A 25,995-nucleotide genomic window follows, 5' to 3' on the forward strand; every position below is an offset into this window, starting at 1 on the left:
GCTGGTGTACAATGGCGCAATCTCGGCTCACTGCAACCTCCACCTCCCGGGTTCAAGTGATTCTCCTGCCTCAGTCTCTGGAGTTGCTGTGATTACAGGCATGCACCACCACATCCAGCTTTTTTTTCTTTTTTTTTTTTTTTTAGTAGAGACAGGGTTTCTCCATGTTGGCCAGGATGGTCTCAAACTCCCAAGCTCAGGTAATCTGCCCTCCTCAGCCTTCCAAAGTGCTGAGATTACAGGTGTGAGCTACTGCACCTGGCCCAAAATGTACTTTTTTGCTTTGATTCCTGCTTATCAAAAATGGATGGTAAATTTCCTTGGCCACTTTTCTTTATCTATTAAGGTAATCGTATGAAGTTTCTTATTTAATATTCTATGTTACTGCCAAGACAGAAGTTCAACATCTCTCTACTTGACCTACATGCTCACATGCCTCCTAAATTTCCTAATTTCCCTCTACTTTTGGTTTTTAGGTTTTTTCCTTTTATTTCAGCTCAACAATGTTTTTAAGATATATATTTAGTTTTAAAAATCTAATATATCTCATCCAAGTGTTACCCTAATTGGTAGTATATTTTAGGCTTTCTATTCTGCCATGTGACCATTTTTCATCAAAATCTACAAATGCTTTTCATGGTGTATCCATGGGCTGGGAGTGGTGGCTCACTCCTGTAATCTCTGCACTTTGGAACGCCAATGCAGGAGGATCACTTGAGCCCAGGAGTTCAAGACCAGTCAGGGCAACATGGTAAAACCCTATCTCTGGAAAAAAAAAAAAAAAAAAAGCAAAAATTATCTGGGCATGGTTGTGCACACCAATAATCCCAACTACTCGGTGGGCTAAGGCAGGAGGATCCCTCGAGCCTGGGAGGCAGAGTTTGTAGTGAGCCAAGATCACACCACCGCACTTGGGCCTGAGTGACAGAGTGAGGCCCTGTCTCAAAAAAAAAAAAAATCCATGTTTTCCTCTCAGAAAGCACTGTAACCACTAATTCCACTAATGGAAAAAGGGTTATTAGACAAGAGACATACACATTACAGTTATTGGGAAAATAACTGTATATTCCATATAAACTTATTGGTTTCTTAACTTAGCAGAGTTAACTTTCTTAACTCTGCTTTGGAAATACAGATCGTAGAGATGATAAAACAAATACGTGAAATAAAAATATCTTGTGAGCAAATTTAAATGATGGTGAATACTAACTTCATGGGCTTAGCCTAAAGCTGCTTCATCTTTGATTTTTCTTATCTGCAGAAATAATTAAAGTAAGTAGCATAAGACAATAATCTAGGAGCATAAGACAATAATCTAGGAGCTGTGTGAGAAGACAGCATAAAAATATAAAAGAAGACAGAAAAGTGTTCCCAGGGCAGGCACGGTAGGTCACACCTGTATCCCAGCACTTTGGGAGGCTGAGGAGGGCAGATCACTTGAGGTCAGGACTTCAAGACCAGCCTGGCCAACATGGGGGAATCCTGTGTCTACAAAAAATACAAAAGTTAGCTGGGCATGGTGGTCCAGGCCTGTAATCCCAGCTACTTGGGAGGCTGAGGTAGGAGAATTGCTTGATTCTGGGAAGTGGAAGTTGCAGTGAGCTGAGATCATGCCACTGCACTCCAACCTGGGTGATGGAGTGAGCCTCTGTTTCAGAAAAAGAAAAAAAAAAGTATCTCCAAAATAACCAAAATAAGTTCAAGTGACATGTTCCAGTTATATAAGTAGAAAATTAATATACTGAGGCTTTTGTTTTATCTTTAATCATATACAAAAGGGTATTTACATGAAGAATAATACTTTAAAATTATCATTTCTAGTCACATAATCTGACAGAGATGACTCCTGACGTTCTACCCTCTCGCCAAAGTACCTTTCCCCTTCTCCTGCCCATTGGTTTAACAAGTTCTTTCTTTTCCTATGGGTCTTAGTTGAAAACCTATTTCTTTAGGGCAATCTCATCTGGTTTTCTAGAATGGGTTGGACGACCCTGGTTTACATTTCTCTTGCATGCTGTCCTTTCTTTTTATAACAAGCATCGTATTTATATGACTATTCAACTTCTTTTGACTGTAAATTCCATGAGGACAAACAGGGTCCTCATGTTTTATTTGTTGTTACATCTCCAGGCCTTAGCATTGTTCTTTGTTCATACTGGGACTCAATAAGCAGTTGTTCAATTACAAAATGAATAAATGTGAAAATTCATTAATAACAATAGTCACTCTAGGTTGGAAAATACTTTGTTACTGAAGACAAAACCACTTGCACAATTAAGAAAAAGATAAAAAGCAGAATGGTTAGACTGATATTAAACACTAATTATTTCAACATTCTGTTTAAATAGCAGTTATTTACATATTTTATTATTTGATTACTTTAGAGATTATAAATATTTATCAAAGAATGTAATATGTTAGAACATTCATCTAAAGTCCCTCATAATATTGACATTCATTCAAGAAGCTGGAATAGTTTACAAAAGAGCCCAAGTGTTTCAGAGTGTCTACATGGTATCTAATGAACAATTTACTCTCCTCTCAATAGCAGTTTTAAGTCTCTTATGTTAACATTATACCCCTATATATTAACATGTAGTCAACGTGCAGAAGATACTAAACTATGTGTCAAAACAAATAGTAATGAAAAATGGGGAAAAGGGGAGATTAATCATGAGTTCTTATACCTGTAAGTGATGTGCTTGTGCTGCCACTTCTGTCCTGTCAATGCATATCGCTTTCGACGAATATGAAATTTGGAGCTACCTCTTGTCTGGTCAGGTACACCGCATCGGGGCTTCTTCATCCAGCTGGGGGGGGAAAAAAGCAGTATTTTCCAGTTATTTACTAATAACCCTAATCATTAAATTCAAAAGGAAATCAATTAAGAGGTTAATCTGAGATAGTGATGATGAAAATGGCAAACTATAAAGTAAAGGCAACACTGAATTTTCTTGCACTTTGAATCTAAGTAGATAGCATAGTTTTTCCTGAATTATCAAGAAACACTAGTTTACTATTCAGATCCTTTAGATAATTTTCTTCTCTCTGATTTATTTTGAGCTAACTGTAGACAGAGGTACTCTAAAGCTTCTAAGAATTTGCTGTTAACAAGGTATATAATCTCGGGCAAGTCTTTAATTCCTAGTGTTACTCATAAAATGCCACTAAGGAGTATTCCACCTTTAACATTCAAAGATTATTCTAATCTATTACCTGAGTTTAAATGCCACGATTCAAGAGGATATATGCTACTCTGTTCTAATTTACATAGCAGTCAACTGTTTGTTCAAATAAAATATTCATTTCTCTACCTTTTCTTCTTTACATTTGATCATTATTTCATTTCCAAGCAGCAGCCACTTGTTTTGAATATTTGATAAATAACCAAATTCAATGCTTAAAAATATTTTTCTGAATATGAGGTTTTGCACTCACAAGACTAAGGTTTAATGTATTTCAATTTGAAAAGGAAATGCTGCTTTTAATTTATTAATCTTAATACATATACAGATAAAATAGTCTAATTTCTCTTCTAGAGAGTCTCATTGGACCACTGTCACATTTTCTATCTATTCTTGCATCTTATCTAAGTAGAAAGATTTTCATGATTTGGGGGGTAGTTTTTCTTTAGTGCTTTATAAAGTGACTTTACTGTTTATTAGTCTCTTTATTTTAATAACTACAAAGGTAAGGCAGAAAATTCATAGTGCTACATGGTTCAGAAAGTAAATGAAAAACAATTTTTGGAGTATTTGCATTACAATTTCTATACTTTTTAAACGCAAAAGGCGTGATCATAGAGATGACTCTCTAAGTCATTTACACATTAAGTAATTTACATGTAAAGTAATTTACATGTTATGCAACAAAATCAAATAATCCACTTTTACAAACATAATAACTTTCTGCATCAGTGAAATAATAACTTTTACTTCTTAAGAAAGATGGCACGTTTCCAGAAAACATTAAAAGATTCTGCTTTCTTATTCTGACCCCAGTAATGTAGACCATGCAGTTACCAGAATTAAAAAATTCCATCCTAGTTTAAATGCAGTGTAGAGTTACTTCAGAAAATCATTCTTCCCCTTTAAGTCCTCGAATTAAAAAATACATCTCGTAAATGATAAATTCTAAGAGGCTATCCAGCTTTACGGAACTGAGCTCTCAGGAGGTGAGATCAGAGGCCTCTCATTTTTAACTAACACTTCCAGGGTATTCCTACACACAATGAATTCGAGAGATATTTCATTATATTGTAAAACACTCAAGAGAAGGGGTTTTGGTATTCTCAGTATCTTGCACAACTCCTGGCATAGGAGAAATATCTAGATACTGATTTAACTAACAATTAAGTATTAATGGTGTGCCTACGATGATTTAAGTTGCTTTTATATGTGGGTATTAATTATATTCTCAAAAAATTATAATATTCCTAAGGTAGGTACTTATCTCATTGAAAGTCCCGGGAGAACAAACAATATGTAATTATGAAATATGAATATATTTACTTAATGTGGGATATGTTTACATTCACATTTAGCTAAGGAAAACATTTAAGTAAGCAATCTGTAAAAAAAAAAAAAAAAAACCCAAAATGGATAGCTGGGTAAAATTTGAAACATTAGAATTCACTATTACCAGAATAAAATGTATTTTCAATAAGGGTATAGTCTCTAAAATTACTTTAGTATGTATAAAATTGAAAAATGAAGGCAGTGATGTCATGCTTTTGTTGGAGTCAGTAAAAGATTTCTTTGTGAAGTGTATGCATCTTCCAAAGAACAGATTTTTTTTTTTTTTTTTGAGTCCGAGTTTTGCTCTTGTCACCCAGGCTGGAGTGCAATGGCATGATCTCGGCTTACCACAACCTCCACCTCCCGGGTTCAAGTAATTCTCCTGCCTCAGCCTCCCGAGTAGCTGGGATTACAGGCATGCGCCACCACACCTGGCTAATTTTGTATTTTTAGTAGAGACAGGGTTTCTTCATGTTGGCCAGGCTGGTCTCAAACTCCCGAGCTCAGGTGATCTGCCTGCCTCAGCCTCCTAAAGTGCTGTGATTACAGGCATGAGCCACAATGCCCAGCCCAAAAAACAGATATTTTAGGGAGGAATATTAGGTTCCTGTGCTAAAAGACATTTCTGCTGAATTCTTTATTTAAGTTTTGGGCTTTTGCTCACTTCATATAGTTGTTTGCTTGTGTTCTATTTGTTCATTTACCCATCTCATCCTGATTTATTCATCCTACAGTATTTTTGAGCTTTTACAACATGCTAACATATATAAAAGAAAGTATGGATTAAAAGATGAAGAAAGAAAGAGCCCCTTCCTTACTGAGCTCATAGCACACAGGTAAGACACGTATCATTTAAAAAGTACAATATAATGGGGTAAGTGCTCTCACACCTCCATCTAGATATCCTGTCATCATCTCTAACGTTATATGTAATACAAAGAAAATAATGACATTCCTACCCCAAACTTTCACCAATTTATCTGATGCCTCATCTTAACTGAAAGCCTTAGCATCTTCTAATGCCCACACCAGATATCCAGGTATGATCCTCTACTACTCTTTCCTCACATCCAACCAATCACAGTCTAGTCTCTTTGACCCTCAAAATGTCTCATATCTCTCACTCTCAACACTTCCTTCATTTTCACTACTAACAATACATTTTCCCAAAGCAAAGGTGTGTTCTCTACATGTTCTGAGCATGAAATACCTTTGTAAAAAGAATCTGATTTAGGTCCACTTAGTGAGGGTGTCCCCTGTCCTCCTTCTCAAAATCCACTCGAGTTTCTACAGAACCAAAACTCTTCCTGCCCTTATATGCAGTGACCTCTGTCTGGACTACTTTTCACTCCTTGTTCACCCTGAGAATCCTAATTATTCTTTAATAGTCAGCTCACATAGATATAGTTTACCACCCCAATGCAGCATGTCTTATAATGTGTATCCTGATTTGTATGTGTCTGTCTCTATCTGCCACTGACCTGTGAGTGAGGGTAGACAGCCAAGCACGAGGTCAGTGCCTAGTGAAGTCGCCAATAAGGAACATGAAGCAAATGAACTAAGTCTGTATGTCATTTTGCATATACTGATCATTTCGACAATCCTACATATTTCTTGAGGACTTCATAACTTTCTCCAACTCTGCGCTTTTAACAAATGATTATTGCAGAGATAGTACGTGGACACTTACATAAAACAAAATCATGAAGTAGATAATTTACACATAAGAAATAAGCATAACATAAATAATATAATACCAATTAATGATTTAATGAAAAGAACTCTGAATGAAGATTGGTAAAGTTGAGAATACTCCCTGTTAACTTCACCAATATTTGTATGTGAACATTCTGGCACAGAAATATTAGTGGGTATCAAAGGATGTAAAATACCATAAATATGATCAAAGCACATCACACTACTGAACATGACACAGAATCTGAGCTAAATCAGTCTTCAGGCTTTTGTATGTGACTTTAAACATTTGATTTCATAAGCAGGCAGGTACTTTTTTTTTTTTTTCAGATTTCTTTCCCTTTATCATGAATTTTTTTTTAAATTTTTTAATTTTTAATTTTTATTATTATTACACTTTAAGTTCTAGGAATTTTTATATTGCATAACGTACAGGTTTATTACATATGTATGCTTATGTCATGTTGTGTGCTGCCATCAGCTCGTGGCACCCATCAGCTCGTCATTTACATCAGGTATAACTCCCAATGCAATTTCCTCCCCCTCCCCCCTCCCATGATAGGCCCGGTGTGTGATGTTCCCCTTCCTGGAGTCCAAGTGATCTCATTGTTCAGTTCCCGCACAGGTGAACGTCGGTGTTTGGTTTTCTGTTCTTGATAGTTTTACTAAGAGATGATGGTTTCCAGCTGCATCCATGTCCCTACAAAGGACACAAACTCATCCTTTTTTATGGCTGCATAGTATTCCATGGCGTATATGTGCCACATTTTCTTAATCCAGTCTGTCACTGATGGACATTTGGGTTGATTCCAAGTCTTTGCTATTGTGAATAGTGGCAGGCAGGTCCTTTCTTATGGAAATTTTAAAGTTCCAATGGATACAAAGAATGGTCAGTGTTTAACAGGATTCATCAATGCATGAAATGCTGTCTAATATTAAATGCAAAACTGGCATGTTAATGTTTTTATTCAGTTAGAGTCTAGCAGTCAGGTTCATTTCCAGTTGCCCAAATAGATAATATAAATTTATTAGGCACCAAAATATTAGTAGCATTCAAATATCAATTTGATAAATCCCATATATACCTGTTTACACAAAAAGCAGGACTATATAACTACATATAGCCACATACAAAGTTAACATACAAGTGTATTTTATATACATATACCTATATATGTGTGTGTGTGTGTATATATATGGGTATATACAACTGGCAACTTGGTAAAATGTAGTTGCCACCTTTTTTTAAAGCTTTCAATAACATTATTTTCAGGCAGTACTTTTTTGTGACAGTGTCACTGCTTAAACATAGTTGCTTTTTTAGTGTGTCAACACACAACTCATATAACAGTGTTTTTTCTTTTTCTTGACTGACTCATTTGTAAGAAATTTTAAGTTGACATCCCAAAGCAAACAAAGACACGGGAAAGGGGCACTGCAGCATGTGGTAGAGGGTTAACTAAAAAAGGCATTTTGTAATTATTAAGGTGTAAATAATGGCATGGCTTCAATTTTCATAAATGAAATACTGATTTAATTTTTGGGAATTTTAGAGAATTTTAAAATTAGGTGGGCAGATCATTAATGTCCTCATTTAAGTTAACTCAACTGAAAAAGAAAAAAAAAAAAATCTAAATCAGTGCTTTTTAGAGGAGTATAAAAGTTGAAAGCAGGGATCCAGGTGCCATACTGTACAGTTACCTCGCTGGCTCCACTGACTGACTCACTAGACCTATGACAATAGTCAGGTTACCATTTCTTTTTATATTTCAGTTTCTGCATCTTTAAAGAAGATGATAATATTACCTCTCTTATTAGGTTATTGTGAAGAATGAATTAGTTAAATCATTTAAAACACTTAAAATAGTGTCTAGCAGACAGTAACTACTATTATTAACTTATAATTCCAATTCTAATAACTATTATAATTTTACAAATATCAGGAAGTAGTTATACCGGTGGTAATCGTGGTAGAAGCAGCAGCAGCAGCAGCATACAAATAACAGTGTGCTTCACCTCCCTTTGACCTGTATGTGTGTTATTTAAAACAGGGATTTTCTTGGTACTTTGATAACAGAAATGTAAGTAAACAGCTTCACTGTCCCCTGTTTTATGTAAGTGAAGTAGCCAGAAGCTTCTAGACAGTTTGGTGTAAACACACACACACACACACACACACACACACAATCTGAAAGTGTCCATTAACTTCAGTAAAAAAGTATTTTAAAAAGTATTTAATAAGTTGGCATGCCAAACACATAAGGCCACTCACTGCATGACTCTAAGAGGTGCCCTTAGGTTATAGTCCTTGTACTGGGTATCCTGTAGTGGTGCTGCAGGAAGGCAGTGCTTCAACAAAATACCAGGGAAACATCATCCCTTGCAGCTGGAGCTCTGCCACACAGTGGCTCTGTGTACATACACCTATCTTTACCATGAGAAAAGAAAATGACTGCCAAATACATATGTTGTACTTTATCAATTAGTTCTCCAAGACAATATTCACCAGGATAATATGTTAAACAAGTTTCCATTCTCCATACTTTTCCAGGTTTTAGTTAAAAGTATAAATAATATTTACTATTTATAGTAGTCCCCAAAAGATCCTTCTAAAAATTTTAAAATATAGTTATTTTAATTACTTTAAAAAATCCTCAGGTTTTGTTTGTATTCATAGAGTCAAGTCCAGTTGTAATGGAAAGATTTTTAAAAGTAAATTAACTTAGGGCTAAAAATATTGTGGCTGCCAGGTCATTCCAGTCCAGAGTTTCTTTTTTCTACAGACTCATTAACTACCTGTAATAGACACCCAGGTTATTCACAAGATTGCAATGGCAAAGTTAAGGTACCTAAATACCTGAGCAAGAACAAAAGTATATTAAGCCACCATGATCTTCAATGTGAACACAATTTCAGCGTCAGCTCGTACCAATTCTTTCAACTTTTTGAAAATTCTTTTGAAGAGAATTCTTCCAATTCTTTCAGAACAGAAATCTAAGGTCCCTGCTCACTAGCTATCAACCTTCTTTCTGCTGCCACCAAAACATGGACTGACCTATCCTATAACGTGATAGTGTTTTAATGCCATGGGTATATTCAGAAATAAAAAGAAGAACATCAGTTGATCAAGAACATATCTTTTATATCCAAACTGAAAAAGAAGATAGAGAATACTCCCTTGGCAATTTAGACAAAAGAATAATCATAAAACATATTGATAAGCCAAAAATGTTGGAGTTCTTGGTACATCTAAATAAATATTTCAATTATCAAATTAGGAGTCCAAATATCACATAGTTTCATTGAAATGACTTGAAAAAACTACTTATTCAACCTTAAATAAATTTTAATTAAGTTAAATTTCTGTACAATGAAATATCATCCTACCCTGGTTAAGCTTTTATTGAAAAGATAGGCAATAATGAATGCTGGGGAGCATCTGAAGAAAGGGGAATCGTTATACACTACTGATGGAAATATAAATTAGTATAACCACAATGGAGACGAGTATGGAGGTTCCTCAAAAAACTAAAAGGAGAACTACCATATGATCTAACAATCCTAATGCTGGGCATACATCCAAAGGAAAGGGTATCAGTATATTGAAGAGATATCTACACTCCCTTGTTTATTGCAGCACTATTCACAATAGCTAAGCCATGGAATCATCTCAAGTGTCTGTCAGTGTGTGAATGGATAAAGAAAATGTGGTATGTATAGACAAGGGAATATTATTCAGCCATAAAAAATAAAATCCTGTCATTTGCAGCAACATGGATAGAATTGGAAGACATTATGTTAAGTGAAATAGGCCAGGCACAAAAAGATTGCATTGCATGTTCTCACATATGTGGGAGAAAGAAAAAAAAAACCCACAAAAACAAGAACAACAACAACAAAAAACACACAAAAAGAACTTCATGGAGACAGAGACTAGAATTATCTAGAATTATGGTTTCCAGAGGCTGGGAAGGATAGGAGGGAGGTGGGGATAAAGACAAGGGGTGGCTAATGGGTACAAAATATAGTTAGATACAATGAATAAGAGACAGTAGTAAATAGTCCACTAGGGTGACTACAGTTAAAAACAATATATTGCATATTTAACTAAAAGAATAAGATTGGAATGAGCCTAACACAAATAAATGGCAAATGCTTGAGGTGACAGCTACGCCAACTACTCTGATTTCATCATTATGTACTGTATGCCTGTACCAAAACATAACATGTACCCTCTAAATGTATAGGACTATTATATACCCATAATAATTAAAAATAATTTTAAAAAGAAATATTTCACCAAGCACACTTGAGTGCATGCCACTGTGCACATATAAAAGATAAACTAATATGAAAAAAATTACTATTAAAATTATAAAACATACCAGACTCATTTTCTTTATTGCCTTGCTATTTTTTTGTTTCCTTGCTAAATATATACACTTTATGTATAATACAGATTACTCCATTAATTAAGAAATTTAAGGGAGCTTGCTTATAAAAATTAGCTATGCATCTATAATTTAAAAGAAACACTGATGAACTCATTCTGTGGGAGCGAATAAGTATTTATTATGATCTCTAATACCATTGTTAATTAATATTAAAGCAATATAATATGACATTTAAGGTAATACCTTATTTTTTGAAAATGGGTAATTTCTTCAACATAATATAGGGATTACTGCAATAGTCATCATTACTTTTAATTACCCAATAATTACAGATTCAATGTATCACATATCTATCTGCCAAGAAAGGATATAATTATTTAATATAAAAACAATTGATCTTGACAAGAGTCTAAAATTAGGTAAGATTTTATAGCATCGAAAATGGTTAAGACATTATATTAATACTAAGGAATAATTCAGATCTATAACTATAGTCCATATTTTATGTAGTAAGTGTCAGAGAAAACTTCATATCTTATAATTTGACCCTAATATAACAGAGTGTGATTTCAGCATGGATTGTTACCACACATTCAAGATTACAAAAGCACAGACGATAGCTTTAATATCATGATGATGGGGATTATACTTCCAAAAATAGTACACTCTTTCAGCTGAGTACCTTGAGCAGTACCACCTTAAGAGCAGAGATGTGACAGTAGAAAAAAAAAGGCAGGAAACAAATGAAGTCACCAAGTTTCTAGTTCAAGTGGCAATGAGAATGAAGTCTCCAAGCAGACACAGGGAGCAGAGGAGGCATGGCAGGCTAGGAAGGGAAGATGAGGCGGAGTTAACAAGGCTTTAGATGTTTCACCTAGAAATAACTGCCAGGTATAACACTCTGAAGAGAAAGACGCACTACCACTTCCTAAAAAGACACCAAGAAAAATCCAAACCTGAATTAGAACAAGGCTTTGTTCAAAAACAAAAGCAAAATAGCTCCAAACCAAAACAAACAAGCAGAAAAGTTCCTTTGATTTTAAATTATGGGCTGCCTACATAGTTGATCTTTTCTCTGTGATGCTCTATCACAGAAATGCTACTTTAACTCCCCTGCACTGACACCATCATTTTTACTGGTCTGGAATCTGAGCCACTCTGTGCCCCAAAAAAGGCCCGTGTCCTTTTCTACCCCTCCACATTTTTTACATCCTCCTGCCAGAGAACAGCAAACTGTTGAGACCCCTTTCCACATGAAGGGCCCAAATGAATCCTGTGCACATTACTCTTCTATTACCTCCTGACAAAAACCTTCCTCCAGCCGCTTTCTGAAAACAAACCTTTCCATCCCAAGTCCTTCCAATGACCAACAGGAGCTCACAAAACTGGTGGAAATGTACCTTTTCTAGGATTCCACTTCCTTAAATTTAATAACTAGTAATAAGTAGTAATAACTAGTAATACTTCCTTATTATTCTGGCACTAGTCAAGTTAGACATTCAAACAATGTGAACTAATTTGTTTCCCAAGTCCTCAATTTATTTGTATTTTTATGAATTGCATCATATTTTCCAAGAAAGTGAATCAGAAGCTAACAGCTCTCCATTAAGAACAAGAACGTTGTCCACAGCACTTCGTAAAATGCTGTGATGAGGAGTACAATTTAAATGGAATTTGGTACTATACGTGGCAACAAAACACAGGATTTGCTGGAGGCTTTTGCTTGTTAACTTAAAACTATATTTATTTAAGACAAGGGCATATTATGACTTAAAATATTATAGACTTAAAATATTGCAGTGATTAGAGGACAGCAGGTCCAAACTATCAAAACTCTATTCCCAATATTTAGAACAAATTTCTAATTGTGGCAGAATACAATCTTTTTATTCTTGATTCTGTTTTCCAAGACGTAGATCAAAGTTAATATTTATGCATCTCTCAAAAGTACTAGGGGAGGTAATGTATTTATGTTTTCAAACTGCTTTGAAGTTTAATCTCAAAGCCTTTATCATTTATAAAGGTTTTCCTGTGTTGATGAAATAGAAAAATTATGACTAACATGATGTTGCAAACATTAGATGGCAAAATTTCAAAATTATGTATTAAATTAGTTTGATATGTCAGAATTAATTAAGTATGTCTGAGTCTAGATAATCCAGGTATTTAAGGTTTAAAAAGAAAAACAGTATGTCTTTTCTCAAGGTATATAGCAGGGCAAGTTCCCCAGATCAAATGTTAAAAGAGGTTCTGCAACTACTCTGCAGTTCACTTAGCCTTTGACATTTAGTTCCTCTATTTGAGAAAGCTGAGAGAAAAATGCATGCTTGTCTGTCCTATTGTGGAGGGTTAATGTACCATGATCAAACTAAGGAACAAAAATATGTAAATTTTGTGAATATCAAGGATTCTAAAAACACAAATGATTTTTCTCTCCACTGAAAAAATTAATCACTTCTCCCTTTGCTGTCCAGAAAAGTAATGCTGTTGTTTCATAATCTTACGAACTTACTGTGTACTTGTGGTAATAGCATTTGTGACTATGTTTATCTATGCAGAAGATAAGAATTAAGCTCCTTTGATGAAGAGATTATGCCTTCTGAATCTGTACATGCTTTATCTTTCACTGATAAAGAACTCAATAAAGAGATGAATAAATGAATGACGGATGAACCAATCATTAAAAAGCAAAACTATTAAAAAATAAGAAGAGTCCTTTGATAACAAGAAATTGAAAGAAGTAACTTTGCAGTGAAAATCTTTTTTTTTTGATTTAGAACCATCAGCAGTGGGGAGTTAGTAAACTGTTAACTGGCTCTCTGATGCTGCTCCTCCTACCCAACATAAAAGCCCTAATTTGTGTTGTTTCCTAGTTTCCAGGGTGTAGATATTTCCATTTGGCCAATTTCAAGCTCCTAATATGATACCAATGAACAGAGATTTGGGAAGCAATGTGTACAATATATTCTCAGCCACACAACATACCTCTGTTGCTCATAGTCGCTCTTCTTGTAGTGGCTTCAACTGTACACCTATCTCAACTCCCATTCATACTTTCTTTACTACTTTGAAACTATGTTGCTAAAATCAGGTAAGCAAACCTGACATTGGGCCTTAAATATCTTATGAAATATTGGAGGAGTGGGGTTAAATTAGGTTATATAATTCCAAAGAAAGTTCATGAGACAAATTACTCCATTTCTGGTTGGTGGAATTCATATAAAGTATTCCAGACTACTTAGTTTGGCTCAAAGACCAAAAGAAAGGAGGGTGGGAGCCATTACTTACTCAATTGTGTTTCTGTCCACTTTTCCTGTCATGTTAATGCCATAGAACTGCTGCATGGCAGCTAGGGCAGACTGCATGGTCTCTGCAGAGCGCAGCACTGACATTCTGGGGTCAGTCGGTGGAAGGTAGCCGTACTTTTGTAACCAAACCTGCAATAACAAGTACAGTTTCTTTTAGATCAATTTTATACTTTTACAATAATTTTCTGGTAATTAATGTATACCTATAATAGAGTTTTGAACATTTTCTCCACAAGGGTATACAGTATTTTAAGTGTTTGATCTTTTTATAATATATATTATATAGGTTAGGTTATTTTAATATAATTGGAGTGACTGTTATGGATCTTTCTGACATACCTCCTAATGCTAATTGAAAAAAAAAAGATTAATTATTTGTTGCAAGCTTATAATGTATAACGTACTATAGCAAATACTGTATAAAAACTTAAGATTATCCCTGTCCTCCAGGACCTCAACCTCCCAAAATGAAGGATGCTTTTCAACAGTATGACTCCATTGAGAGGTTTATGTTGCAAGGGGCAGTTATGTGCATATACCACATTAAAAAAGCCGTCTTCCTGAAATTGACCAGTGACTCCAGCTATGACGTGTAGCTTCTTTACAGATAAACCATGTTACTCTATGACATTTTGAGTGTAAATTCCATAAAACCATTCTATCCCATCGTAGCTAGGTATCTTTTGATGACTTTACCATGTAAAGAATATTCTTTCTTCATTTATTTCTGGTGACTCATTTTAATCTAAATCACATAAGTAACCAAGCTTTTCACCTATAGAAGAAATCCAAATCCAACTATCACCTTACGAGTGTTTAGACTTCTCTTTAAGGGTCTCATGATTTTTATCCCCCACCTTCCCTGGTGAAGGGTGCTCTGGGAGGACAGAGAAATAACTCATAGTTAAACTCACATTCTAACTGCGATTGGAGCAAAAATTCAGAGTCATTTAAGGTTAAATTTTACAAGTGAATACAAACGTAGGGCATTTGGGGGAAAAAAAAAAACAAAAAAAAAAACCCCAAAAAACCAAAAAAACCCCCAAACACATGTATCTCCACCAGGGAGCAGATGCTTTCTAGTTTTACAATGCTATGCATTCATTTTAAATGCGCAATCATATGTTCCGGCCACATCCCATCCTGCAGTCCTTTACCTCAGTCTTCTACAGGGCTCCGAGATTTCTTGGAGTTTAGTGAGCTACCTCTCAAACTGATAAGGGCCAAGTACTTCTGTCCCTGGCATAAAATAGAAGCCTTGCTATTTGGTGAAAGGTATTTACCAGCATGTGTTACCCTTCCTACCTCAGTCTATTTATCATATAAATGACCATCCTATGAAATTGTAGTTTTTCCCTAATAACTGATATTCTTCCTTTATGAACTTCAACTTCTAAAACAGGAGACCTATTTTTCCAGTGAAAATAACCAGCAAGTATAGAAGTTAAATTTCACCAAAAGATACTAATATTAAATGTATCAAAGTCTTAAAATGTGAAACACAAAGTGGAATTTTTCATGGTATTTACAAAAACTAACCACCTCAAAAGTACAGTACCATAAGCACATCTCCTTAAAAAAAAAAAAAAACACATTTATTCTAAAACTATTTAAGAAATGAGCAATGCATCACTGTCAGGAAGGTGTATTAGTGAAACTTAATCTAGTAAACTCATGTACCACATAGTAAAAGCATGCCAAGACACTCTTGTCATCTAATCTGTAATGAACAGACTGCCAGGGAAAATATGAATATTCAGTTTCCTAGTTAACAGTGGTGCAGTCTGAAATAGACTCCACTTTTTTCTGAATGAAGGAAGCAGGGAATATTATTTAATATGAAAGTCAATACCTATTGTTATGTCATTTCTCAAAATTAGAATGCTGTATCTTGATTTTTAATAACATACATGCACCAATATTCTTAAACTGAATGTTTTTTCCATAACACCTTGTTTGCATTCATTTCTTACTTGCTAGAGAGCTGACTTGTTGCTAGGTAACTCATGGGTGCTAAGCTACAGGCAATTACGTTTATGAGGAAAGCAAAGAGACCATTAACAATAAAACCTATGACTTATGTACAGATAGAGGAACTATAAAATATGTAAATGTTAAGTGCATAATGAACAGAATAAAAAATACATATTTGATTTATGCACTAGCCTTTCAAACAAATGTTTTAAAATAATGTAAAAAATGAATTGGGATTTTTCTTCAAGTTTTCTTTTACACTGTCACTTATGAAAGGGAGTTCTTTCTGAATGAGGAGTGGATCATTATTTTTAATTGTAAAATATTGGGAAAGCTATGAGTTCTACCATTTTATGGTCAAGGTTTGTTTTCTGGCTAACCAAGATTGATTTGTCACCTAGGAAGCAAACTTTTCTTCCAAATTACAAATGTAAAATATCTTTTTTGACAAAAAGTTAAATCTATGAAGTAATATTTGAAAATGTATCTTTCCCCTTACCCTAGTATTCTGCTATCCAAGGTTAATGATTTGGCATGTAGTCTTTGCATCTTTTTCACTGTTCTTAAAAATAAATTTTGAGATATAAATATATATGTATTTATGTGTATCTGTAAACATATATACATATATATTACAGATTATACCATTACCTTCCATCCTCATATGTTTTTACTTGAAATACATCCCTATTTTCATCATTGTCTTAAAATACTTCATCTCCTGGATGACTGCAAATACTAAATTTGTCTCTTGAGACTGGCTGTGCCTTAATGTATTTTCAACGTTCTCAAATGTACATTATGAATAGTTAAAGAATCATCTATTCTTGTGTGCACTTGGATGAATGATATATAATTTGTAGGGGTGATGCTAGGATTAACTGAGAATATACAAAGCCCTTAGCATAATTCTTGCTCAGTAAATCATATTACTATTTTATGCTTACCAACTACCCTGAGTTCTTAAAATCGTTCCTGTTCACCTTAAGATTTGTCCTTGGGATAGGGCAAGATTAAAAATGGTGAGGTTGAACTAGTCATAGCTGTAAGGAAAGACAAACAACATGGGGTAAGGAATCATAGAGTGCTTCAAAACTCCCCAAATCCAAAAGCAAATAAGGTGTGACACATTTGGCAAACTGATTTTTGTTATGTTTTCTTCATTTTGTGCTCACTGGATTGACAAGTGCTTTTGAGAACACTGAAAAAATATCAAGGGACAAACAAGTTCCTTTAAGGCAAACCTTGACTCTTTACTATCTGGGACTTACCCCACCTCATTATCACCAGAACAACCAACCTCAAATGAAGCAACAAAATCTCACCTTGAATTACATTCCTGTTTTACTAAGTCATCAAACATCTTGCTACCAGGTAGACAAAACCAATTTCCAGCACTTAGTGATTATTCAGTTGGAGGAACAACCAGAAGACTGTTGTTCTCTGCAGAGCAAGACAATATATCAAGCAATAAAAGGTAAACACTTAAATATTAAATGTTGTGCCAATAGACACTGCCTTTACTAGATTATAGCATAAATAAGGACAGACAAACAAAATTTCAGCAAAATTCATTAATGAATTCATTAATTCATAAACATTAGTGACAAAAACTGACTTTGTCACTAATATTTCATGTGCCCATACTGTGAAAACCTACGTTAATTGACTGAGTTATTCACCCACATATATTAAGCAGTATCCTGAAAAATGATTACATAAAAAATGGAGACAGTAGAAGTTCTCACCACTAAGAGCAAAACTAAGTAGTAATATTTAAAAATATGTATCCTTATTTATTCCTTCAGGCCAATACTACAACCTAGAGGAAAAAAAAATTCCCTCTAGCCTTGAAGCTAGTAAGTTTATCAACATCTTAACATAAAGTTAGATACTGTTATTAATTTGCTTGATGAAACACAGACGCAAGAACAATTTTTAAACCTCCTCAATGATAGGACATAATATATATAGAAAACATCTTGAAATACTAACTCTGATTAATTGCAGACATCCTTTCCCCCACCAAAAAAAAAAAAAAAAATTGGAATAAGTGAATAGGTGATTAAACTAATGAATATATTAGGACTAGAAGAGATACATTTTAGAAATTATAGAAATAATTGAAGGGGAATATAAGGAAGGCTGTGTTAGGATTTTATTTAATCTGAAAAATCACTTTGCCAGTCCACAATGCCTATTTGTGACTGAATTAATTACTTCAGGTTATTTCAAGTAAAGTTAATTTCCAGCTAACGTGGTATGGCAAATGCAAGTTCCTTGTACCCAGTGATTATATGACCCAAAGTACAGTACTCATATGAAAAGGAAAGGGCAAAGGTGATAAATTTATTTTATAGCATTTATTTAGTAAGAATCTCTTCCATTTACTTGATTATATAAACATTTTTATTATTTTGGGAAACAAGTTTTTAAAATTGCTAAATTCTCAAATTATAACATACTAACAAAATGTCTAAATCTATGATGTTTAAAATATATTCTGATATAATTAACTGACTTTCTCAGATGAAATTCAACTGAAAAAATGCTTTTAACAGATAACTTCTCAATGTTATAAAATGTTAATTTCCATTTTTCAGTATGAGACTTATAAATGCATTTGTTAAATTTTGTTATAAAGCAAAATTAACAACTAAAAGTGATGACCCCTCTATTTTGCGGTATCATCAGCCAAGGCAGTAACAGCTTAAGGACATTTTTTCCTGAAATACCATATATTTGCTGGTTATAAAAAGTGGCAGGATTTGTGGCCTACATTTTCTCTTCTAAAAAATGTTTATAAATGTGAATTATAACTACCTATTAACCAAACAATTAAACTCATGTTAGAGTAGTCACTCAGAATTGGTCAAATTGAAGATTCACAGGATAAGTTAACAAGGCAGAAATTAGCCTTTTTCTTCATTCAAAAATCTAAATGGGCTCTAAATTACCATCCCATCCCTAGCATGAATGGATTAGTGTATGAAATTGCACAAATATAATTCAATTCACTTAGAATTTTACCATCTCTTTAATGGCTTCTTAAAATGCAAAGGAAATAGTGGAACAACCAAAAGCTACTCTATAAAACATCTTATCAATTAAGAGGCAACCATCATTTGGATAGGAAGAGAAGAAAACAGGTGAGTTATACTAAAAGTTGTGATGGCCGTCATGATCATATTTTACACCTTAACATGAAACTCATTTATGATAGAAGCCAATAACTTAGGGTGTCAAGGCTGTGGAGAGGTTTTCCAATCTGCATAAAGTGAATTACACTTCGTACTTAGTAGCTGTGGGAACAAAACCCCTCCAACAGTAATGGCTGAGCCCCAGTGTTAAAAGAGAGCAGAGCCCTTACTTGAAATTCCATTATGTGCTGGTCATCATGCTGGAAAGTTGCAGAGGACTGTGATATGCCATCTGCTCAGATTTTACTGTTTTTTTTTTTTCTTCTAAGTTGTTTAGTTTTTTTTTTAAATTTATAGTGTACATGCACATACACACACATAAACAGTGACAAAACAAGACCAAAATAAAAGCAAAACACAACAAACAATAAACAATAACAAAGCATGTATATGATACCACAACCCCTATGTTTCTGAAGTAGACAGAATTACCAAAAAACTACCTGTAATAATCATTGACATGATTCTACTTTATATCATGATTACCTAAAAATTCACAACAGTAAAATCCCCCTCAAATCTGTGTCTTTTCACACTAGCCAAGTGAAGAGAAATGCTGAACAACGCACCATGTGAATGTTCTAAAGGCACTTACTTGAGTCTGTCATATGAGTCACAGATTCAACTCAGCTTTATTTACTGGGAGCAGAATTCAGTTTCATTGACACCAAAAATACAAAAAAGAAATTAATCTCAATTAAACTTGCAAAGTGAGGGGTGAAAAAATGTCCCACTGAGATGAAGGTACGAAATACCAGAACTTTTTTTTTTTTTTTTTAGATGGAGTCTCGCTCTGTCACTAGCCTGGAGTGCAGTGGTTCGATCTCGGCTCACTCCAACCTCCATCATCCAGGTTCAAGGGATCCTCGTGCCTCAGCCTCCTGAGTAGTTGGGACTATAGGTATGTGCCCCCATGGCTAGCAATTTTTCTTTTTGTATTTTTAGTAGAGATGGGATTTCAACATGTTGGCCAGGATGGTCTCGATCTCTTGACCTCGTGATCCGCCCACCTCGGCCTCCCAAAGTGCTGGGATTACAGGCATGAGCTACTGCATCCGGCCAACACTAGAACATTTTATAAAACGCACACATCCACACTTACAAGCCTGAGCATAACTGTAGATGAAACTTAATTCAAGAAGAAATAAACTTTACTTTTACTTAATATACAGACTAACCAAACTTCATACATTCATCACCACCAGATGTCCTGAGGGAGGAGCTGGAGTTCCACAGTGCAGAGTTTCACATTGTCACCTCAACAGTTAAGATGATTCCAGCACAATACAACATACAGCTATTTTTCTGTGCCAGGTTATATGGATTTATGAATGATATCATATTACAAAAAATAAATTTTATAATACTTTCAAATACGATGGGTAATGACTAAGAAAACATTTTGTGCTATATAGATGTTTGCTGGTTATTTCATAGCAAGGTACTTAAAAGTTGTCAAATTTAAATGAGTTATGTATTTTCTTTTACAAAAAGACAAAAGTGCTGTCCTTTCCTGTGAAGACAAGTAGCTGCAAATAGTGTGTTATTCAGTAGCTATTTTGGGATATAAGAAACAAAAATTTTTTAATCTGTACCATCAAGATAAAAGTGATGTTTTTGCAATGCAAGATAAATTGCTTTTCAAGGAAAGATATGCCATGCCAACTATTTTTAAAGACAGATGTTTGGAAATGTTTCTATCATCACATGACATTACATTAAAAAAGACAGAAATTCGGCCGGGCGCGATGGTTCAAGCCTGTAATCCCAGCACTTTGGGAGGCCGAGACGGACGGATCACAAGGTCAGGAGATCGAGACCATTCTGGCTAACACGGTGAAACTCCGTCTCTACTAAAAAAATACAAAGAAAACTAGCCGGGCGAGGTGGCGGGCGTCTGTAGTCCCAGCTACTTCGGAGGCTAAGGAAGGAGAATGGCCTAAACCCGGGAGGTGGAGCTTGCAGTGAGCCGAGATCCGGCCACTGCACTCCAGCCTGGGCGACAAAGTGAGACTCCGTCTCAAAAAAAAAAAAAAAAAAAAAAAAGACAGAAATTCATGACCTATTCAAACTATCATAATTCCCTACTTTAAAATCCAGCAACAGAATTTTCCATCTGTAAAATAATCTGCCAAAAGAACAGTTGCAGAGAGTTTTAAGCCCATTTGTTAAAAATATAAAGATGCAACACCTTTTGATTGTTTTTTAGAATGAACTGATAGACATCAGAGAAAATGGTTAATTTACTTGCTGAATTTTACCAAAAACCTTTACAGAATTGAGGGATAGCATTGAAAAATAAGGCTCATGATTTATAACCAGCTAATGATGCAACTCTTCCAGGATCCTGTGTGGTACCATTTTTGGCTATGACTATTTTTAAGATAAAGATTATAAATAAACTGATCTTGAAATTGCTGTATTTCAAAGCGTTAAATCAGCATTTTAAAGAATAAGGAAGAATCAGTCACAGAACTCTCAACGAAAAAATGATTAATATTTCTAATAAGAGCAAAACAATGTAAATATAATTCATAAATAAAAAATAAAAATTATTTTAAAACACATCATCTTTAGTTCACCTTAATATTTCTATTATAATGATGTATAATATACATAATTTTAGTGCTTTAGTTCATGAATATAATTATAAGTAAAACAGGGTACATGTTTTAAAAATTAAGATGTACAATAAAAAGTGTAGAGATCATAAAGCTGATAGAAACTACTTTATTTCTAAAAATGAAGCTATTTCCTTAAATTCTCTCCAATGTGCCACACTTACTCTCCTGAAAAGGTAAGAAAGCAGTTTATCAATACCTAGATATTAGATTCTATTCTGACTTTGACAAGTCTCAAGCTCTTCCTTTTCCATCATGCACTACTGAAGCTGCCCATATCCTACAGAATCAATTTCTTAGAATGCCTTCCAAGCCATGTATGATTTTGTCTCAAACTATTCGCTTGTTGCTTTCCTCCATAGAATCTGTTCTTTGGTCACATTGAACTTCCAGTTCCACTCCCAGCAGGTCTCCATAAGAATGACTGCTAGCATTCCTTTACTGCCCATTATGTACCAGGCAATTTACATGCGTTATTTTTAATCCTTATAATAACTTCTCATATTCAGCACTATAACCTCTGTAATGACAAAATAAAACCCCAGAAAAAATAGGTAACTTGCTCAAGGACACATCAATAGTAAGAGGAGGAATCAGTATTCAAAGAGAGACCTGACTGGCACCAAGCTTGGCTCTGTCTGTTAATTTAGACTGCCTTTTAGAGAGAGGAGACCCAGCTGCCTGTCTGTATGCTGGAAAGCCTAGGAGACTCTATTCATATTAAAAAATGAAAAGGCAGACTGTCTGAAAACATACCTACAATAACCAAGAATGTTCAGTTTTTATGCAAACAAAACACCCCGTTTTGTACCATGAAAGGGCACTGAGCTGTGGCTGCATAAGTTCTGGGTATAACACTAACTCCTGCTTCTAAGGGTTTCTCTAATTGCCAGTGCAAAACAGCCTTGCATGGTCCAATTTGCCAAGCCTAATTAATATTCTTATTTCTATGCTAGAATATTTCACTTATGGCCATTTCAGTTTTACAGTTTAAAAAACCACTGAAACCTTCTTTGCCAGAGACACCCTTTCTTCTCACTTTATTCTTTCACAGCACTTTCTTACTGTAGCCTCAAGGTTGCTAGTATCTACAGCTGACCAGCAACCTTAGTTATCTTCTCTAAAATTAATCACTTAAATACAATCTATGCACCTATGACACACCACTTAACTGTAACTGACCGCAGACAAATGTCCAGACTCTGAGATCACATTGCTGTTTAAACAAAAAATACAGCAGTCATTCTTAATTTCTTCCTTTTCCTCATCATTGATATCCAATCCATCATCAAGTTTTAGCTACAATTTAATCTTGAATGGAAATATTTATTTCTGCTGCCACTCCATTGTCAAGGAAACAATCATTTCCCACAAGAAACTGTAAGATTCTCCAGCTGGCCTCTGTGCTTTCATATTGCTACCTTCTCTCTCTTTGCCCAACTAGGGTAAGCTGTCTTTTCTTTAAATTGTGGTTAAAAAAAATATACATAACCTAAATTTATCATTCTAACAATTTTCAAGGATGCAATTTGATGGCATTAAGTACACTGACACTGTTATGCAATCAGCACTACCATCCATCTCCTGAACTTTTTCATCATCACAAACTGAAACTATATATAGAAAAGTCCTCAAATAATGTTTTATTCAATGTGGTTTCGTTATAATGTTGATGAAAAAAAAAAATCAATTCCCAGCTGGGGCCACTGTTCGTGTGGAGATTGCATGTTCTCCCCATGTTTGTGTGTTTTCTATGGGTATTTAGGTGTCCTCCTACATCCCAGAAAGATGTGCCTGTTAGGAACCGACATGTCTAAATGACCCCAGTCAGAGTGAGGGAGGGTGTGAGTGAGTGCGCCCTGCAATGGGATGGCATCCTGTTCAGGGTCTGTTCATGCTTTGTGCCCTAAGCTGCTAGATAGGCTCTGGCCATCTGTGATACTAAGCTGGAATAATTGGATATATAATTATCTTAATTTTTATTAATGTTAAATATATGTATAGCTTACATTTATTTCAGTGTTTAATATCAGAAGTGTTTTGGTCTTTACTTAGAAGTCTGGTGATGGTTTTTGTGACCAGAAATATGCTGTAGGAACTTAACTCTTACTCATATCAATTAGCCTATGGTAAAATTGGTTATGTTACATATCATTTTAATTAAAGATGAAGTTTTCAGGAGTGTATCTGTGATGACATTAAATAAAGACTTACTGTGATCATTAAATAATGACTCCACATTATTGCTTCTCCCAGCCTCTGGTAATTAAGTTGACTGCTGAACGACATGGGTTTCAATCCATTTATATGTATATTTTTTCAATAAATACATTGGAAAATTTTGGGGTAAGTTTCAACAATTTGAAAAACCTCACAGATGAACCATATAGCCTGGAAATATCAAAAAACTCTAAAATTTAGATATGTCATGAATGCATAAAATATATGTGGTAACTCATCTATTTTATCATTTACTACCAAAAAATATACACAAATCTATTATAAAAAGTTAAGACGTATTAAAACTTATGCACACAAACACAGACTATATATGGTGTTATTCCCAGTTGAGAGAAATGTAAATAAACACAAAGATGCAGTATTAAATAATAACTGCATAAAATTAACTGTGGTACATACTGTACTACTATGACAATTCTGTAGCCACCTCCTGTTGCTATTGCAGTGAGCCCAAATGTTGTATCTGCTGAAAATGCTATGTGATGCAAATCATCTCTGTGTGAGAAGTTATCTCTCCACCTAATTGCATATCTCAGTAAAAAGTGATCTCTTGCAGCTCTCACATATTTTTATTGTGTTTATTGCAATACCGTAAACCTTGAATAATACCATGGGAACCATACAAAGTGCTGCTAGTGATGCTGGAAGCACTCCCTAAAAGTAGAGGAAAGTCGTGACATTACAAGAAACAGTTGAATTGTTTCACTTGTAGCACAGATTGATGTCTGCAGCTGAGGCTACCTGTCATTTCAAGGTAAATGAATTCAGAGTAAGGACAATTGTTTAAAAAAAACAAAAAAAGGAAAGAGAGATAAGGAAATCTATGAGATTTTGCTGCAGCTATGGCAGTAGGCATAAAAGCCTTGCACTGTTTGCAAAATACCTTTTAATCTCCAGTTGAAAAAGGAGCTTGTATGTTGGTGCAGGATTACTCCAAGAAAGGCATATCTATAGATTATAACATGATTTGAGAAAAGCTGAAGTTATTATATGCCAAAATTAAAGCAAAAGGAAGGTGAAGGTTCTAAAGCTGGAGAATTTAATGCCAGCAAAGGATGGTTTGATAATTTTAGAAAAAAGTTTGGCTTACAAAATGTCAAAATAACAGAATAAGTAGCTTCTGCTGATAAAGAAGTAGAGACTAGTTCTTAGATGTCTTGAAGAAAATCATTGGGAAGAAAACATATTTGCCTGTATACAGTTTTAATGAGATGAAAGGGTCCTATTCTGGAAAAAATGCCACAAAGAACATTTATTAGTAACGAAGAGAACCAGGCACCAAGATTTCAGGTAAGAAGAAATGGGCTAACTCTACTGTTTTGTGCAAATGTAGCTGGGTTTATGATTAGGACTGCCCATGTTCTAAAAGCTGCTACCCCATAAGCCTTAAAGGGAAAAGATAAACACCAGTTGCCAGTATTTAAGTTGTCTGGACAATAAGAATATTGATTGGTTCCACTGATGCTTTGTCCCTGAAGTCAGGAAGTACCGTGCCAGTAAGGCAAATTCTTCTATTGTTCTTTAAAGTTCTTCTTATATTAGAAAATTTCCTTCATCACCAAAAACCCCATAAATTGAACATTGAAGGTGTCAAAGTGGTCTACCTGTCCCCAAACACAACGTCTTATCAGGGGGTTATAAAGACCTTTAAGGCTCATTACACACAGTACTCTATGGAAAGGACTGCCAATGCTATTGAACAGATCCCCAATAGACAGAAAGTCATGAGAGTCTAGAAGGATTACACCATGAAAGATGCCATCATTGTTATATAAAGAGTCATCAATCTTGAAACAACAAATTCTTGCTGCAGAAAACTGTGTACGCAGATGTTGTGCATGACTTCACAGGATTTATGATGGAGTCAATCAAGGAAATCATGAAAGAGGTTGCAGATATGGCAAAAAAAAAAAAAAAAAAGAACAGGGAATGTACTCAAGACATGGATCTTGGAGAAATTCAAGAGCTGATAGATACCACACCAGAATTAACAGAAAATGACTTAATAGTGATGAGTGCATCTGAACCGTGCCAGATGAGGAAGA

The 25,995-nt window shown here is 34.7% G+C and overlaps 1 protein-coding gene across 1 annotated transcript in view; it reads right to left on the bottom strand.

Moving 5' to 3' along the window:
• Positions 1–25,995, bottom strand: part of MMP16 (matrix metallopeptidase 16) — a 297,659-nt gene that overhangs the window by 145,159 nt on the left and 126,505 nt on the right. Inside the window, exons 2-3 of the mRNA XM_021942484.2 lie at positions 13,895–14,043; positions 2,688–2,810 (exon numbers count right to left, since the gene is read on the bottom strand). Coding sequence (XP_021798176.1) covers positions 2,688–2,810; positions 13,895–14,043 — 272 coding nt within the window. The remainder of the gene's footprint in view (positions 1–2,687; positions 2,811–13,894; positions 14,044–25,995) is intronic.

The sequence above is a fragment of the Papio anubis genome, chromosome 8 (assembly GCF_008728515.1).
Source record: "Papio anubis isolate 15944 chromosome 8, Panubis1.0, whole genome shotgun sequence".
Lineage (NCBI taxonomy): Eukaryota > Metazoa > Chordata > Mammalia > Primates > Cercopithecidae > Papio > Papio anubis.